This window comes from Glycine max, chromosome 14 (genome assembly GCF_000004515.6).
Source record: "Glycine max cultivar Williams 82 chromosome 14, Glycine_max_v4.0, whole genome shotgun sequence".
Lineage (NCBI taxonomy): Eukaryota > Viridiplantae > Streptophyta > Magnoliopsida > Fabales > Fabaceae > Glycine > Glycine max.
In genome coordinates, this window is record NC_038250.2 from 47,374,383 (window position 1) to 47,395,032 (window position 20,650).

General features: G+C 31.2%; 2 protein-coding genes across 2 annotated transcripts; both read right to left on the minus strand.

The window, feature by feature from the left end:
• Positions 1-2,340: 2,340 nt before the first annotated feature.
• On the minus strand, positions 2,341-6,095 carry LOC100790969 (cation/H(+) antiporter 15). Its single transcript, XM_026125353.2, has 3 exons — positions 5,859-6,095; positions 4,057-5,064; positions 2,341-3,656 (listed from the first exon to the last, which is right to left on the minus strand). Exons 1-3 carry the CDS (start codon positions 6,093-6,095, stop codon positions 2,445-2,447), a joined length of 2,457 nt encoding a protein of 818 aa, XP_025981138.1. The 3' UTR covers positions 2,341-2,444.
• Positions 6,096-12,402: 6,307 nt separating this feature from the next.
• Positions 12,403-15,818, minus strand: WRKY49 (WRKY transcription factor 49). Its single transcript, NM_001317594.1, has 5 exons — positions 15,410-15,818; positions 14,797-14,985; positions 14,058-14,671; positions 13,776-13,937; positions 12,403-13,217 (listed from the first exon to the last, which is right to left on the minus strand). The coding sequence occupies exons 1-5, from the start codon at positions 15,719-15,721 to the stop codon at positions 12,767-12,769; spliced, it is 1,728 nt and encodes a 575-aa protein (NP_001304523.1). The 5' UTR covers positions 15,722-15,818; the 3' UTR covers positions 12,403-12,766.
• Between the last annotated feature and the right edge of the window lie 4,832 nt (positions 15,819-20,650).

The window sequence follows — 20,650 nt, forward strand, 5'->3', positions numbered from 1 at the left end:
AATTAATTTTTGTATTGATTTATTGTTTTATAGTTAACTTAAGTGTGGATGGTACGTACATGTATGAGTATATAATTATCCAATAAAAATGTAGATGGGAATTAAAGTTGTTATCAGCGGGTATGGGGACTGCTACGGGTAGCCCTTTTAAGGGTTAATTAAGTCTCCATTTGAGGTGGTTGTCAATTTTGTAGTTTATAGTTTTGAAATGTTATTTTATATTAAAACGAAAATGTATTATGCAAAATCTGATGTGAGTTTTGATTTTTAATAAATTTTAAAATTGTTTTACCCTTATTTCAAAAACAATAAAAATTGGTTTGTTGGACTTTGTTGTTAAAACTGGAAAATAATATCTAAATAGAGATAGGTTGATTTTATTTAGTTTATTATACATCTATATTTTTAATTCAACTTAACTATTTTATCTCTTAAAGAGATTTGGGAGAGAAGATAGATAAGTTAGGTTATTTCACATTTTGGTTAAAGAGAGCATACGAGTAGTTGCAGGTGTAAAATTAGAATAAACATAATTAGAGAAAAATCATTAATATTATATAAAGAGTAGTTCTGATAGGTTAAATTTCCTACATTTTTGCCGTCTGAAATTACTTCTGGAATAATATTGGGTTCTCTAATATTTTCTATTTTGATTAATTAAATCACTTTTATAATTGTCTTTCTCTCTTGTTTATTTTAATTTAATTGATGCCAATTTATTTTTGTTGTTATCTTCACAACCTTCTAGACCAATTTATTTATTGTTTGAAAATTATATATTCACCAAATTAAGTACAAATCAAGTCTACGGGGATTCGACACTCAGACTTCTATTTTAACTTTACTACTTTGGACATTTTGGTGTACTTGTCAATTGTTCAACAGTTTTCTTTAAGTTTACAAATATTTTACATGAAATACTCTCACCGCAAAATAGTTTTTTTTTTAAAGTCGATACATCCTTTTAATTAAATTCCACTATCAACATATTTAGAAAATATTACAAGTGTATGTGTCTTGGGGTAGAAGGGTGTTACATTTAATGGTATCAGAGTCATGTATGAGAGGGATTCAAAAGCTATGTAGATTTGAGAATATACAGATGAGAATAACTTAAAAAAATTAATTGATCTTACTTATATTAACAAGATGCATCTACTTTCAGTAGCACATCACTTGAGAACTTCTTCACAGTTAAATGTGTTTGGTTTGAATTAGTTATGGGATGAATAACCTTTTAGGAAGTTTATGAAAATTTTGTGAGTGAGAACAAAGCACGCCAAAAAGTTTTGTGTTGCTTTGTAGAAATAGATGTTGATCCGAAAGCAAACATAGTTGATTTTCAAGGTCTCAAAAAAAGTTTGTGAGAAATTAAAAATAATTTATCAAAAAAAAATTATATAAGATTGTCTTTTCAAACTCCTTAATGATATTACAATTCAATGGATTGCTAACAGTAACATAGATATTAGATCATCAATTAATATTATTACTTGATAATAAGGATTAAAATAATTGACAAAAGAAAATATAGAGATAAAAAATACTAAAAAATTTGTTTAGGGGTTGAAAGTGAAACTTTTAAAAAGCTTAGCACTAAAAACGTAATATTAACTCATCAACTATTTTTTATCCCCGCTAAAAAAAATTCTTGATCTGCTACTTAACAATGTGTCTTGCCTCTTTGTGGTCACCATTTGTGTTTTACGTACCTCTGGTTTTGTTTTGTGAACCTTGATTTAAAAGGAAGGTGATATAAAACTAATAAAATTATCATGAATATTATTTTATCTATTTTTAATTAGAAAATGGATTTTTTTTCATAATAAAATATCTAAATAACAATAATAATTTTCTTCCTTGTATTCTTGTTTATTTCAGTCTAGTTGATTATAAATTAATTACATATGTTTTAACTGTATTTTATGTGACAAATTGTGAGTTGTTTTAGACCTATTATTCCCTTTTCATATGCTTTGATGTTTTAATTTTCTATTTTTTCTCTCAAATTTATGTTTTAAAATTTTAAAGTCTAATTAATATACTTTTCTCAAATATACCATCCATTATTTAATACCTAGTGGTACAAGTAACAAAGATCAAGGTATTAGATAAGGACACTTTTTAAAAGTTTTTAGTGCTAAGCTTTTTATATTCCTAGAAAAATAAGGATGGAGGAAAACATCAAATTTTTTAAAGATCAACGTAATATTAACTCCAATAGTTATTTTATATTCCTCCATCCTTACGTGTGGTATTATGGAAGTGCAACTTAATAGGTAGAATGAGTTTTCGGTTAAGCTATCCAACAGCAAGGCAAATTCAATAACAAAAGGAATATGTTTCCTTAATTTTAAATATATGCCTATATTTACAAGTTCATTGACAAAACAAGTGTAAACTATATAAGTACAGTACTTCTGATCTTCTGATCTGTTCAATGGTTAAACTACTGGCCACACCCTTGTATTAGGGTCCACATCCGCAACAATTACGGTTTCGTTCTTGGAAATGAAGGAGCTGTCTATGTGCAAATCATGATGAACAACCCCTAACCTATTTTGTTGCTGCACCACCAACACAGACCCATCAAAAGATGAATCCGAAGACACTAACATGTCTGCTAAAAAACCAAGTTCCGGGTACTCATTCCAGTCTGTTAATCCACTATACAATGGAGACTCGCTTTCATGGCGCCTACCCACCAAAATCAAATCATAGCAACCTTCGAGTGACCTTATGATATTGACCATTTCCACACTATTTCTCAAAACTTCCTCTCTGTAATCATGGCGTTTGATTTGGATGTAGTCAACCTTAAACTTGTGAATCAAGTCACCATCAGGGTCTCTATTCATCAACTGTCTACTCTTCTTGCGAGGCTCCATTAACCGAATCACTGTGACCTTTACATTCGGGTGATCAGCCATGCGCATTGCATATGCCAAGGCTTCACGGTCATCTGGCCCTTCTATAAACACAATTCCAACACTATAGAAGGACACAGAAGTTAAAGGGTTGTTCCCGGTCAAGTATCCACGCTCAACTAGGATTCCAACGGAGCATGGTGCTGTTCGGAGCAAATGGCGGTTCAATGCTCTAATGGCGAATGTTGATTCCATGGCCTGATTTGCTCTCCATTGCCTGTGAAATGGCACAATCAACATGCACACTCTTTTTTGTGCGGCCTGCATGCATATCTCATTGTGCATTGTCTCATAAGGGGAAATGGATGTGTAGAGTGTCACCATCACGTTGCCCTTGTTCTGTTGCTCGTATGATTTGAAGGCATTTATTATGCTCTGTGAATCTTTAGAATGCAAAGTATCCTTGTTGTTGGGTTGATGATCTATTAAAACTGGGATTGTTCTGCCTTTTAGCTCAAGGAGGTGTAGAACATGGAAGTAAATGGGGTTCTCATTTGTGGAGTTTGACATTTCTAGAAAATTCATCATAGGCAGGGTGTTTTCTTCCGAGTGTATGCATGCCATCAAGGGAAGCACGGTATTGGGAGGAGCATGCTCAATGGTCTTCCTACTAGTTAAGGACAAGTAACTTTTAGATGGGTCATACAGAAATCTCACTACGGGATTGGAAGCTGCTGTCAACCATATTAAAGCTATCAACATTTGAGCGTATGTTCGATCATCTATAATCTGCAAGACATGTTCAAATTCAAATTGGCTACTAGAAAAAAAAAATGGAAAACAATGTAGTTAAGTAACTAATCATTAATCATGTCATTCCACCTATTTAGTTTTTCTCCTCTGGCAAGCAAATTAACCATTTGCACAGGCCATTGTCTAACTTATCCCAAGTAAAAAAATATTAAAAAATCTCATTACACCTGATTGGTGCAATCAATACCTATGTCCAATAATCTTAAAGTACATAAGAGAATTGCATCAATGAGGAGTGATGGAGTAGTTTAATCCCCTTTTTACTTAGGATAAGTTAGACAATCCCTTCATACATACATAGATCTTTGCGTGGGACTCAAATTAAATTGCCTAATACTGACAATAAGGAGAACAAATATTCTTTGTAAAGCCTTACATGAAAGAGTTGTAAACTTTGCAAGTGAAGCAACTGAGTGAGGCCTTGGGAACTCATGATGAGACCTAAGATGAGAGCATCGGTGAGTGGCAACTTGCAATAGAGTGAGGGTAACATGGCTCCTAGCAGCTTCCCAAAGAAACCAAGTATGGCCACTGGTTGCACAATTGCCAAACCATAGAAATCGACTAGATGGAAATTGAATCTGGCACTACTGGAGAAGAAGAATAATGGCATAAGCACTGTTGAGGTCAAGGTATCTAACCTTTCTACCAATGTTGATCCAAGTGGTGGGCCTTCTGGCACTGCTAAGCCCAAAATCATAGGCCCAACTATGTAGTGCTCCCCAATCAACTCACCAAATAAGGCACACACTAACACCATAAGATAGATGGAAACTATGAAGGACTCTCTAACTGGCTTCCCTTTGGGTGTCTTGCGTATCATCCATAACATGATAGGTCGAAAAACACATAAAATGATAATCACCATAAGAATCAACAAAAGGGTCGACATTTTGGAAGAGTTTTTTTTTTCTTTCGATATAGTTCTTTGTTGATGTGAGACTAGAATTCCCTGCCACACTGAACAGATTAATCCATTTACCATAGATGAAGGGATTGCCAATCGACCAACCTCTGAATTTAGGAGCTTGAAGTCTTCCAAAACACTTGCGGTGACTTGAAAGGAGCCAGTTGATGAGAATGCCGCAATGAAAAATAAGGACTTGTAGAGTTCGGTTTTCGGGGACAAAATTTGTCGTAGAATCAAAGCAGCACATATGGTAAATAGGAGTGGCAAGACACAAGAACACACACCAATGACCCAAATCTTCTTCCCCATTCTCATTACCATAGATACATCTACTTTGACTGCCATCAAGAATAGGAAAATCATGGTCCCGTAAAGAGAGATTGTCTCGCATATGTAGAAAGGTTTTGGGGTGAAGAACAAATCTTTAAGGTTTTTAATTTGTCCAAGTATTGATGGTCCCGTTAGCATCCCTGCCTGAGTACATGCATTTTCATAACCAAATTAAGTATTAGCTAATATCCACCACCAATTTTACTTCACATGCATTCCCGATTGGACTTAACCAAACACTTGTTTACATTATAATCAGCCGAGGGAGTGACATTTGGTATGGTAAGAAAGTGATGGGTTCGAATTTTTCACTAACATAACATATTAACTACTAACATATGTTAATTAAGTGTCAATACTTTTCTTTGGGGGTATATGGTACATTGGTATATGCATATGCATCAATATTCCTTTGGTTAAATTTTCATTTATCTTTTTATGTTATAAAACTTTTTTTTTATTAAAACACATTATTTTTTTACTTAAAAGAATTATGTATACAATTATATGAATAAGAACAAATATATTGATAATGTAAAATAATTTTATATTGTTATTCAATCTTAACTCACCATGTATAAGATAAATTTATTGACTTTTATGTTAATTACTTAAAAATTTATATCAATAATAATTTATAATTGAACAATAGTGTAAAAATATTTTATGTTGTCGGAATTGTATATGACCATTAAACTTTATAAATAATCATGTTAAATCAAAATTAAATTGTATGATAGGATGTAAAACACAACATCAAATGTTCTTTTAGTATTATCTTATCAAAATTATAGTTTGTTTTGATAATTAATCTGCACAATAAAGGTCTGTAAACTTTAATCTTAATATAAAATCAAAATATTACACCTGAATGTTGTCTTTTGTAAATTACAATTATACATGCATGGGAAAATATATATCACGACATATTATATTACCAGCACTTGTGGAATGAAGGTAGTCTCCCCAAATGGGACAAGAAGAAATTGCAACCATGTGGACGACAAACAGACTAAGGAGGCCTGCATAGAGATAATTGTTAGCGTGTGGTTCAAAGGGTTATCGCTGTAGAATATTCCTTTTGAATAAGGTTGAAACTTTGTTGCGTGCTCGCAAATGTATTGAGTCGTGTTTAAGGACAAGGTAGGATTCGAGCTTAGGTTCGCATGAGCCATTTTGTCACCTGAAGAGACAACAAATCAAGCATGATTTACAATAAAGATCATGTAATTTCTTCGAAGGTTATGGAATGACAAGGAGGCGGAGAATGAAGAAGATGGAAATAATAGGATAAAAGTTAAAACCTTCAATTGTAAAGCTATTGTGTTGATTTATTTGGAAGACGTAGACCATGCACCACCAACTTTGTGAGAAGTCATTGTAATTATTAGTTTCAAGTGGCAATGCTGAATTGCGGGTTGGTGACTTAAAATTAGTTTTATTTCGTGATTAGTTTATTGTTATATTTTTAGTAGTTAACTCGTGGTATTGCGGTGGAACTGCAAATGGGTACAAAGCCACAACTTTCTTTGCAATAGATTAATGGGTATAATATACAGGTACAAAATCATGCTTTGTTAGCAGATAGATAACATAGATTGTCCACAAAAATCCGATTAAGTGATCTACAAAATCTCCAATAAGCTCATACATGCAAGTTACGAGACTTCAAATAGGCCATAAGTTCTCTTTATAATCACCATATCAAACGAAAAGGTTTGTCATTCACTCATTCCGTGTATGGTTGATTGGATTTATTTCTAATGAACAATAATTTATTTCTCAAAAGTTTGATGAGAAATAACAAAAATAATTATTATTTTAAAAATTGATTAAATTAAGGATGTATTGAATTTTTAATAGAGAAATAAATTTGTTTCAAACTAGACTTGAAGGTTCAATTTTTATAGGGAATCACTTGGTCAAAAGTAATAAACTCAAATCATAAATATTGACTAAGGTCAACACCATCGAGGAGCGCGATTCCTCAAATTATCAAATACACTTGTCAATAGTGGTTCATTCTTTGACAAAGTGAAATTACTCTATTGCTATGCCAAAAATTAACTAACCAGGTAATATTATTTTGAGAGGCCTTGAGCCTTACACAATAGAGAATTCAATCCATCTTAAACTCTTATAAATACAATTAACTTCATTGTAGAAACTATTTCATTTGTTACACACCGCCACTTTGCTATAGTTAGGGGTTACAAAGGAATTTATTTAATTCAATCAAGACAGTTGTTAACAAAATTACTTGAATCGAATTGGTTGATTCATATAATTAAATGTGTAGATAATTAATAATTCGCCTTCTCTTATTTTCATATTTAATGATCATCTAATTAACGCTTAATAAATCAAAATCAGTCTAACACATTTTTTTTCATATTTGGATTTATTTAAATTTATTAAGAAGTTTTAGAATAGTTTTATATATTAATTTTAGTATTCATTCATAGAAATGTTCAACAAAACTTTTCTGGCGACTTTGAGTAATCTTCATAGTTAATATTCTCCTTAATTTTAGTATTTATTATAAAGGTTTTTGTATGGGGTGGGGGAGTAGGGGCTACAACTTAGTTCCTCCCCTTGCGTAAAGAAGATTAATTGGAAAAAGCCTTTAGATGTTCTTGATGTGACTATATAAGTTTGATCTCATTTTGATTCCTTATAATAACAAATAATTAGTTTAATATATATTATTTTTCGTGTGTGACTTGTCTTGGAAGGAAGTAAAGAGAAGCATGAACAAATCAGCGAAGGAACCAAATTCCAATTGCTTCAATTAGGCCATATCTTCAGGGTCTATATCTACATATTTTCTTTACAGAATTTTTTTATATTATGTTTATTGTTAAATTATTTTTACTATTTTTTATTAATTAAATTTAGTTATGATATTTGTTTGTTGCCTATTAACAATTTATTTTGCACTTGATAAGTGATAACCGACAAGCTACAAGTTGAAAAGAAAATATAGCTTACTATTAGAGTTTGTGACCCGAATCCCATTGGGCCTGACGCGACAAGCCCATGGTGCGGCCCATTTGTTGAAGAAATATTGGAGAGAAAATATTAGTGAATCTGTGATTGTAGCATATCGTAAATTTGTAATGCAAACGACAATTGTATTAACTTATTTCTATTCTTCTAAGATCTATCAAGAAGAGTAGATGAAAGCAACGACCAATAAGAACCACCTCAATGTTACAACAAAAACGTTAATTTTGTAACTCAAACGGTTCTTAACTTCAAAATTCTATTCAATCCTCCACAATGACACTAAGCAGAATAACATACAGTAGTATTTATAGTACAAGACTATATTAGTGATAATCAAATTTTTTTCAACCTCAAAAAAAAAAAGATAATCAAATTTTTCCCTATAATTAGCACTAATTTAGGATAGATTGATTGTTAGAAATGGAAGAATGGAAGGGAAAAAAGTTTGTATGTTTGGTTGGTCTACTAATAAAAATTAATACTCTCTTGGAACTCACATATAAATAAAATAATAATAATATTATACCATAGACTTACATTTAAGTAAATCTAACTAATTTTATCATATTTAATATTATCATTACTAAAATATTTTTTATTTAATTCTAATTTTATTTTTAATGATTCATTTTTATTCATAATAGCAAGTTTTAATGAAAAATTTCTAAAATAACCTTATTTTTTACTTGAGATTAAGAAAATTAAATGATGTCAACTAACTTTTTAATTAGTAAAAAATTAGTTATTTTTATTTTTATATAAAAGGAATAATTAACCTTTATTGATAAAAATAAGTAATAATTAGGAATATTTATTTTCCTAATTTCCTGTTATTTTTTTTTATTAGTTGCCAATATAGACAATTGAGTATTGCCTGTTATATATCATGGTTTTGAAGATTGAACTGGTTGAACCGGAAATCAGTGAACCGACTTGGTCACCGATCCGGAATACTCATATAACCGGCTTGCATTAGAACCAATAAGAAACCGTTAAACCGGTCAAAAACCGACCGGCCTAGGGTTTAAACGTAGAAAACCCGTTTTACCAGTACCCTTTGTCTTTGCAAAGCTTTGTTGCAGATAGAGATTCAATGGAAAAATTACTGCACAAGCTTTTTCTCTCTGGTCTCCCTCTCCTTCGTTACCAGCACATGAGCTCTTTTTCTCGCATTCTCGTCCCCACTCTACTCTGAATACTTAGGTCAAAAAGCTTGTTGATATGTATTTTCACATTGCCGTTTATTTTCTTTGGAACTTGAAAGCTAGTCTTAGAATATTTTATTACTTTTTAGTTTTATGTGTTAGTGGTTTATTATTCTCAATTTCCCATGATCGGCGGTGTTATGCTTTTAAAATTGGCAATCTATTTTTTTTCTTTCATATTTTGGGTTTAAGTTTTTTTATTTTAAGTTGTGTGCGTTGGTTCCTCGTTATGTAAATTAAACTGTTAGCTTTATTGTTACCAAAAAAAGTTTATGTGCAAAGAATTTTAGTATATTCTCTTATAATATCAATGGTATATGATATTAATGGTATTACCTTAATATCATTTTATATACTATTTCATTTTTGTTTTTGTTTTATTAGAATGATTTAACCATAATTTAATAATGATTACCTAGACTGATTTAATGATTGATCCGATTTTCATAACATTGATTTGAAATGTGATTCATGCAAATCTAGGTTGATTCACATAGATCTTGAATTTATCATTTTGTTGGTTTTGATTTTATGTATGATTTGGTTCTGAATATGGGAAGAAAATAAGTTGTTTGTTTTGTCATGGCTACAAACTAGTCATGTATGCCCTTTGTGTCTTACCCTTTGCCAACCCTAAAAAACTAACAAGAATAAAGTCAAGAACAAAATTGAAAGTTGAAACAAAAGATCTCATCTTTGAGTATGTGAAGCAAAGTTGTCTCGCCAGAGTTATCTAAGCCAAGGAACAAGGTCTTAACCTCCTTTAATTTTGTGACAGATTCTTCTCGATCGATGAATGCTAGCTCTTCTGGTTCTTGCAATAATTTTTTTTTTGTTTTTATTTCAGAAGCATAAAAAAAAGTGATAGAAGATAATATTTTTTGTTTTTAATACATTTATAATTAAATTGAAACTTCTATTTATCATAATTATTAATAAACCAAAAATTAGCTTGACACGTCATTAATTACTTAATCAACATTTAAGTATTGAATTTAATGGTGAAACCAAAATTATCACTTTTGAAGGACCCAATTTTACACTTAGACAAGGAAAATCATCAAAATTAAAATTTAACCTAATCAATATCAGAACTTCTACTTTATCAAAATTATGCCACTCGAAACTGTACGTACGACACTTAGTTATACGAAGCTTCGATTTCTCGAATATAGCTCGAAGTTGAGTTCATAGTTTGGCAACATGAACGATGAAGTTTCTCGAATTCATTAAATAGAACCAAAACCAGTATCTCCTAGACAGGAGTATATGTAATTAATTATTTTATCTGTAACTTGAACGTGCATTTTGAAAGTAATATCCATATTTAAATTAACTTTTATATTTTGATTAGAAAACATAAATTATATGATTTTAAAATACAAACAAACAAACAAACAAAGCATTTTGTCAGTTGTCACCTGCATCATTAAAAATTCACATAGCAAATTGATGACATCATCCATGGAGTCATCATGTATGGTAACACATTTATGAACGCATCAGCAATAAGTTTAAGATCTTATCTATATCCGTCTGGATCTAACAAAAGAAACAAATCTTTTCAAGACCAACGAACATAGGGGTGATTAATTAGCTGATGTTATGGGAACTTTGTTTAGTTTTTGTTTTGTTTTCTATCTATGCCATTAATAATATATATATATATATATATATATATATATATATATATATATATATATATATATATATATATATATATATATATATTGTGTACCGTTGAGGTCTCCGAAACTCAATTTGCTCATAACACCTCCCATGTATCTTTTCCATTTAGATACATTGGAATTGTGCAAACAAGATTTTAAGGGGGAAACAAATTTGCACTAATTCTCAACAACACATGATCTAAAGTAAAAGTGATATGATAAGTTTTGTGTGTTAGTGTGGATAAAGTGATACGATAATACTATTCGTTATATTTATTTCAGAACTTGCTTTTCTTGACTTTTGAAAAACTAAAAGAACCTCTTAGAAGCTTTTGTCTTCAATATATTTTTACCATCGTTTCTTAAATACTGTTTTAATTTAAAATATTTCCCCTTTAAAAAAATACTATAATTAAAATGACATTGAAAGAAATGATAACAACTTAGTCATTTGTTGAGAGTTTTAAATAATCACATTATATATATATATATATATATATATATATATATATATATATATTTGAATTTTTTTATATATAAAACATTTTTTCTTAAATACTTATCATTAAATGTATGAATCAACTAATATAAAATTATTTTCATTTAATAAATGATCTCAAAATTAAATTTTAAATATATAATTGAATTAAATATTTAAAAAAAATCGTCTACATCGATCATATTTTACTTGAGTAAAATTGTTTCACATAAAACTATGTGATCTTAATAAAGTATTTTGTTCAATTTTGATTAGTATTCTCAAAGTAATTGTTATAAGACTTTAGTTTTAAAACTTCATTAATGTATGTCCATCTTAATTGATTCAACTTCAAGTAAGGCCAATGCTCTAATAATTAAACTTCAACTTAAGAAACCGACATAACAAAATTTTAAACCTACAATGACACTAATACAATAGATTATTTGCCTGAACTACTTGATTCAATCACTCCTTCAATTTTTCTATTGTTTGAGGTACGGCAAAAACTAAGATATAAAAGAAAGGATTAGCTAGGGAGATGCAAGGTCGGCGACAAAGGGAAACAGGCATGTGTAGTGTGGCCCCGTGACAGTGACAACAAGGACTAGAACAAATGAATCTGCAGAAATTTGGCTCAAGGCCTAAGGGAAGCGTGTGCATCACGTAAATGTCTCATTCCCACTTGTCCCACCTCAACACAACTCTCATAAATAAACAAAAATGTGAAAACCCCTTTGCAAAACTGCCCCTTCCCTGCACTTGGCTTTCTACCCTTGTACTATAAAACCCCTCCTAAGGGCATTCTTTTCATTTCCATTCTACAATACAAAATTTATGGCTGCCCCACTTGGATAGATAGGGTTGCAACCTGGAAGCATCCATTTGTTTAACGAAGAAAAATGCTAAGAAACAACCAAAGTTGACCTTGATCAACTTACCCCACCAAACAAGCCAGCACCCATCTTTGACTAGTATGGCATCTAATTAAATCCTTGACTTGTCCATATGCCCCTCCCATCATCAAATTGAACACATTTTCCATTGAAATATAAGCCCCATTATAGACCATATATAAATGATGACTATTATGTGTAAATGTAATCCATGTACCATGACATGATGTTTAACAAAAAAAATCACATTTCTTATGAAACAATACTATTTTGGTAGTGAACAATTGTGAAGACAGGAAAAAAATCAACAGAATCTTACAAAAGATTAATATGAGGTTCTCCTCCCAACTAAAAGAGAAACCCCAAAGTAATAAAAAAATTTCACCAACACCATGTGTAAAAGCATACAACAGTTATGAAATACTAGTATATACTATACCAATCCTGTGGCTGTATAAAATTTACAACAAAACAAACCAAAAAATGCAATAAATCGAATGGAACCTTATTTGTCCAATAAATCCTAGTCCCCCACTTCCAAAATTTCCAACCTTCCATAGCTACCAAAAAGGGAAAAAAAAAATTCCTTCAGCATAGTAGAGACTCAAGGAACATGTCATCTCTAGGCTCCTCCTTGGTCCTGGAGGAGAAAACATTGTCAGATAGTTGCTGCTGGTTCACGTAAGATTGCATTGGATTCCCAAACCCTGAGAATCCAAAACTTCCTGGACTTTGTAGCATCTCTAGGGTGAAGGGTGATTGCCCTTCTGGTGGTGCTTGTGATCTTTGGTTCTGAAGGGAATTGTCACTTTGGTGGATCACTGGCAAGAGCCTTACGGAAGTGGCTGCAGTGTTGGTGTGGTTTGAAGCATTGTTTGGCATTGGTCTGTTAACAGAATGGCTGCCACTGCCACGGGCTGCAGGAACATCATGGTTGTGCTTTCCCTCATAAGTTGTGATCACAGCCCTTAGGTCATGTGAGGCTCTTTCCACGTGCTTCCTCACTGGACATCCTGGGTGTGTGCACTTGTAGTAACTCCTACATGTCACAAGTTTAGCACAATATTAGACAGGCTAATCTAGGAGTACTATTATTCTTCTAAATCACATGGACACATTGGAAAAACGAAAGTTGCCAAATTTGACCAAGGAATTCTAGACATGGAAAAGGAAAACTGGTACAAGTTATAGTGTACTGGAGAATTTCAACAAAAAAAAAAAGTCATTGTAAGGTTTGAAAAGATGTAGACAAAGAAATAGAAGCCATCATGCAGCTATAATGTTTTTACCACATTTACATTAGAGAAAATAGTATATGCATTTACAATTGTCATATATGGTAAGTTGTTAACTTCCTATAAGAATAAGAACTACTAGTACCTTACAATTCTTACCTATTATAAATTCTGATTGATCGAGAATGGAAAACTCTTTAACATGCTTTTTACATTAAACACTTTATATTATTATTAGCAAGAGAGTGAGGAATTCCTTAATGGGATTCTCAATTTACTCTTTCTTAATGGAACTTCAAAGTATAAAATCTTTCAAAAAGTTGGACAAAAGTAAGATCTAAAGAGTGTGTTTCTTTTTTTACCTTGGATTTGGATTGCCCTTCACTACTTTCTGCCCGTATTTTCTCCACCTATAGCCATCATCAAGGATATCAATGTCACTGGTTGTCTGAACTACAACTCTAGGTTCTCTCACTGTTCTACTTCCAGGGGCTGACATACCCTCATTTTCACCTTCAATTTTCCTGAAATATCAATGAAAAAATTAGCCATGGAATGAACCACACAAATGATACTGTAATACAAGGTCACAAAGTGGATTATAGAACCTTAATTATGATGCAAAGTAGGAAACAAAAACTCACCATCTTTTGGCATCAGGTTCATCTTCATCATATTCATCCCCTCCTGATTTACACTTTTGGGAACTCTGCTCAAAATCATCATCTCCAATTGATATTGATGAGTTTTCTGGGGTGGCAGCTGAATCCATTTGTCCACTTCCATGTGTGGCATAGGATTGATCTGGGATTTCAGTCCTGATGGAATTTGAATGAGGGATTGCAAGAGAAGAGGAGTTTGATGAGTTTCTCCTAGTATTTTGAGGCTTAGGATGGTTATGAGTACCCTTATAAACTATCTCAGTAATTTGTCCATCTAAAGACCTCTCAACCTTCTTCTTTGTAGGGCAATTGGGGTATGTGCATTTGTAATAACTTCTTGGATTTTCACTTCCCTTCACTTGTTTTTGACCATATTTCCTCCAATTGTACCCATCATCTGACCTTCTACTTAAAGTCTGAGATTGTGGGGGGTAATTGCCATAATCGGATTGAAACCCATTGCTATGGTTAGTTTGGACACTAGCAATCTCAGGGGAAAAACTCTGCATGGAAGAAGAGTTTTCAGTTTTCATCATACCCTTTCCTGAGGAAAAATTATCCTGTTTCGTGGCCTCCTGAAAACTCCATGGCTGTTGCTGTTACAAGGCGTCAGTTTTAAAAATTTAGAAAAAGAGAACTTGTCATGTAAAAAAACACACAGAGAAAAACAAAGGCTTTGCTTCAATGAAAATGAGTCTATGCATTGAAATTGGTCACATACTGTTTGAACTGTGACATTTGAAGACTGGTATGTTGCTGTGGATGAAGCAGGAGGTCCTGATCGGGTTTGGAAAGAGAAATTTGAGAAGCTTTTGTCTTCTTCCTTGACAATTTGCTGATTCCCCCCTGAACTGCTCTTCCAATTGAAGCTCTGAGCAACAAATGCTCCAGTTGTTGGAGATGGCAGAATCTGTATATTTAGAGACACAAACCCATTAATTCAACAACAACAAAAAGAAAGTCGGTGATATGATACATGAACCACAAACCTATATACAAGACAGAACAAAGTACCCAAAAAAATCTCAAGCAAAGCATGTTCAAACTCCAAAAGTAATTCCCTTGTTTCAACATTCAAATCATTGAACAAATCTCTCTTACAAGATGAAATTATCAAGTCAACTCAAGTCATGGTCAATTACCTAATTTGAAAAGGGTGTTAAAAAAAAAAAAAAAAAACTAAACCACAAAACTCTGTCATCCATCCTATCCGGTTGGAACAGGATTGCTACCTAAAAACTACAAAACTCTTTCATTTTTCCATTGTTCAAAACCAACCACATACAACAAATACAATAACAGAAGAGAAGAGAAGAGAAGGAGGTGAAACTCACGTTGGAAGAATTAAGGAGAACCGGCGAGTCAAGAAGCTCAGCAGGGCTCAAACCAGGAGGAATAGCAAAGTAAGAAGAAGGAGAAATGGGAGGGGGAGAGAGAGGCAGAGAAGGTGGTGGTGTGGACTTGAATTTGGGAACACCAGAGCCAGTTCTCTCAGACAAACCACCCTGTGGTGGCTTGTTGTTGTCCAAGGGAGAAGCAAGGAGGTCAGAGAAAGAAGTGGTCATGAAAGGGTGTGTGGAGAAGGTGAAGTTGGTGAAGGAGTTTGCACTTGCAGAGGTGTCTAAACTACCAGAAGAAGATGCCATGAGAGGGGTCTGTGGAGAGAAAAAGAAAATTTTTTGAAACTAAGAAATGGAAAGCTTTAATATAAAGAGTGAGAGAGAGAGAGAGAGAGAGAGAGAGTTACGTATGTATGGCACAATGCTTTGGTTTCTATTGGGGGACGCTATTTCTGGGAAGGTAAGAAACCAAGGGGAAGCTTTGACCGTGGAAAATTTGCCACCGTGTACAATGTACATCTTTTTTAAATAAATAAAAATTGTTTTTTTAGGGTCAAAGCTCGTGGGTTTGACTGGATGGCGGCTCGGCTCGCACTGAGATTTGCTTCTTTGTCTGTTCCCTCTGAATTAAAAAGCTTAACTAACACGTTAGTTTGGATACTGTTCCTGTGCCAGAAGTTGAGGAGTTTAGATTATGTTCTTTTTTTAATCATATATTTGTTTTTATAATATTTTGTTTACTGTTTAAATTAAAGTATTTTAAAGACTAAAAAAATAAAACAAACATAATTTGTAAAAGTTAAAAATAAAAAATGTTTTTGAAAGGATAAAAAACAAAAAATACTAAATTACAATAACCAAAAATATATTTAATTTTTTTAAGAAAAAAATATATTAACTATTTTTATGTGTAGGTCAAGTTAATAACTGTTTTTCATGTATATTCCAAAGTTTTAGTTATAGATCGTGCAACAGAAGTTTTGCTTTAAATTAAAAACACACACACATTAAAAAAAAAAACACATGTGTAGGAGACTCCGGTAATATTTTGTCACCGTGAGAAATGAAATCAATAAATTAGACTTATATATGATTATGTATAGATAGTTGAGATTATAAGTTAGTTAGTGGTGACATAACTATTTTATAAAGGTATGTACTTTATTTTTCATTGAGCTAATGATTTATATAGGAAATAAAATGAAACAATAAAAAATATAGAGAACATAATGAGATTTTTTAAAAAAGAGGACTAAAAAACAACAACAATCACGTATGGTAAGAATTAAAAAGCTATTTAAGATTTTAATAATGTATTGCAATAAATGTTGATATTGATGACAAGCTAATAAAATATTATATCGTTATTTAATAAAATTTAATTAACAATAAATATTAAAATCAAATATAAACAAAATTTACGTTATAAAATAAATAAAAAATCAAATTTAGCAAGTAAAAGTAAAATAAATTAGAGATATGAGAAAGATAGTTAAGATTTTTTTATTTAAGATATTTATATCATTTTATATACATATTTATTTTCTTTTCTACCAAATAATTGAAAAATCATCCTATTCTTTTTATTTTTCTTCCTAAACAAACACACCCTAATACAAGATTCGTCCTGGAATTTCAAAGTGGTTACTGCAATATTAACAGGTGCTCAAGAAATATATATGCATGGATCTTGAAATGAGTTTTTGTCTTATCTCATTCTTATTTATACATATTTTATTAATAAAACTCACATTTTGATGTAAGTTTGTAATAAACATGTGCTCAAGAAATATACTGGAAAAAAAGAGTTGGAAAGCTCTATCTTGGAGCCAACAGTTACCTTCTAGAAGAGCATGGTTGTGCTAAACATCAACATAATCATGCTAAATAATGTTGCAAAGTGCCAGTTAAACACTCAAAGGAGCAGTGCAATCGTGTTGGATTTCTCGCATGATAGAGATTAAGTGTCAAATTATAGCCATGTTAATCCTTAGCACAATCGTGCTGGTCAAGAGAATCCTCTAAAGGTTTTGAATTTAAGTTTAATATTGTATTATTTGTGTGATAAGGAAAACTTGCCTTGTTATCTTAAATTATGGATGAAATTTAAATCTCATTAGTTGTACACTCCACAGTTTTTATTTTTCTCCTTCCTATGAATTTCTCATGTTCCTTTCTCCAAGAGTTTTTAAATCTTACAATGCACTTAGGCAGCAAAAAAATAAAAAATAAAAAATCTCATAATGGACTTTATCCTTTTTTTACACCAATTTGTGGTAGAAGGCACTTCAATCTCGCTCCTTTCTTTTCTATAAAAAAACGAAGCTATTGCGAGATTGTTGATTTTAAAGCAATGACACTGCAAAATAAACATGAATGGCAAGCAGGATAACGCTCTCAAAATGATATATCAAAAGGTAAAGAAATAGAAGGATATTGTTTTTAACAAGTTCACCATTAATTATAAGCATATTAATGTTCTTGTTCTTTTTAGAGTTGAAACATAACTAAAAAATAGAAAGTAAGCTCCGTATATTGCTCTTAATTAAACGCAATACTTAACAAAAAATTACTCAATAAAATCTTAAAAAGATTTGGTCTGATATATAATCATCATTAAGTGTGATAGGATATCTCTTAAGATATATATGCTCATGAGAATTTTGTCAAACTACTATGGTCAACTAAAAAAAAGTGTAAGCCATGTTTAAACTGGTTTGAGGGTTAATTTGTGTTAATAAATATCATAATTTGGGTATTTGATTTTTGAATTATTCCCATAAACTTTAATCTTTGGGTTAATTATGATAATAATTCTTGATTTGAAATTTAGTTATATTTAAAGTTTTTTAAATTTTCTAGTGAAAATAAAATTCAAGTCATATCTCATAAGTTTAATATGTATTATGGACTGAATTGAATTATATTCATTGAACTTGTGTAAGAACTAATACCCTCATGTTTGTCATGACGGTGCGCATGCCTATGACGATTGATGATACATATCTAGCATAAGTGACTTAAGTGTTTTGGAGGAGTCATACTCGGGTACTAGGTTATTTTAAATCCATATCTCGGAGCATGTAGGCAATTAAGTCCAAAATTCACCAAAGTGTTAATTAATGTTTAGAGTGGTTCTATGTTTTGTGTCTATCCACGACCAAAGAAAATGAAGTCAAATCAATAAACTCAAAATATACATTGCAACAGTTCTTCAATTAATTCTTTGTTTTATCACATCCTTATAAAATAAGTATTGTTTTGTCCAATTTAATGAGACAGGCCACATATGTTTTGTTTATAGTATTATTTTTAAGTTGTAGTGCTCCCAAGTAAACGCCCATATAATCGCTTTGGTTTGTCTGTACCAACTTGCCACTTTAAAATTTCTAGAAAGCAAGATTACCATTTCACTAGATTCTGATTTCTCAAAGGGTGTCGGCATTTGAAATTGGAAATGTTTGATATACACGTAATGTGTTATCCTATACTTAAAAGAGAGAAGAAAAATAAAGAAAAACATGTAAATATAATAAGATTTATAATGAAATAGGAAGAGAGATGGAGAAAAATAAAAAATATTAATGAGATATTTAAAATAAAGAATAATTTGTGTATTATTATTTGTATTCAGAGAAAAAAAATAATAGGAGAAAAAGGCAAAACCACCCCACCCTTTATTGACTCGCTTAATTACTTTAGAGTTTTAAATTCAAGGAGTTAAATGACATTATCAAAGGTCTCTTTTAATGAACAGGAAAACGTGTCACTAACGCCTCGTCAAACCAGATGGATAATCTGTATTAATTATGCTTTACTATTATTGGTCTTTTTCTATTATTATTGCCATCTAAAAGAGTAAAAGAAAGGTAATAATCTAAAAGAAATGTGATATCCCGTTAAAGCTATAAGTATAATAAAAATTCAAGATGTATTATACGTAAAATTATAGTAGAAAAATTTTTAAAAAAATTGTATTAAAGTTATTTTAATATTTCATAACTTTTTCATTATAAATTATTTACTCGATCATATGCAAACATTTTAGTACTATGTGATGTCCTGAGTTTTTGCTCCTAATGCGATTGGTAAATCATTTTAATAGCTTATAGTTTGACGACTAACTTAACTTATTGGTTGATTACAATAATTTTTTTAATACACAAACTTATTTTAACAGTTTCTAAACTATTTTCGTATGCTATTTCGACTAGTTATGCACAAGCTTATTTTATTTAATAGTTTCTGCACAGCTGTCTCTAGTATATATATTTTCACTCTTTTTTATCTCTTTCTAAACTTTTTATTTATTTTTTCATCATTTCTTTTCATTACTCTATTCCCTCGCTCTCTCTACCTTTTTAATTTATTTTTACTGTGGAGCTAGGCAAACACTGTGAGAGAATATGTTCTGTTTATAAATCAGGGCACAAATAAATGAAATATGCACACAAAATTTTGATATGAATAAGGATGGGCATTAATTTCTGTAAAAAAAAGGGCATTAATTTGGTTTTACACGATTAATTGGAAAAATCAAATAAATTGATTTTTTTTATGTTTGTTCCCTGTTCCAGTCAAAACTAATGAAACTCGATTCCAATTTATTCGAGCATATCGGGTTACCACTTTATAAATAAGATGACTTGACCCTGTGGCATTCTTCAAGAAAAAACTAGTTTTCTCATTCATGAATCTTGATAACCATTTTTTCTATTACTGATCATTATTTGTTGAGATATAACGATTTAATTTTTTTTATCTATAATAATAAATAATTTATAATATTCAGACATTCTTCAACCAATTAAGTAGATTCTCTTACTATATAATGATTTAATTGATTCCCCAAACAAATTTGTATATTTTTAAAGGAATTTTTTTTTTCACAATATATGCATTTATGGCACTCATACATATGTATTCTTTTATATTTTATGAAACATTTTTTCCAAAAAAATTATGTATATTCCTACTCAATAATCCGAATAGAACAAACCATTTATCATCAAATTAACTTGGTTTAAATTTAAACCCGAACCAAATTGAACATTGTTTTCCCTGGCATCCAAATCACAAGTAACCAAGTGAGAGACTATAGTTGACCTAAATAAGAATAGTTGTTAAATAAAGGCAAGAATCTATAGTAGAATGGCCTCTAGATTAACGGGGAGAACTATTCAATTGTGCCCCAGCTTCTAGATTTCATTTTCTTTGACCAGTTCTGCTGCTTAA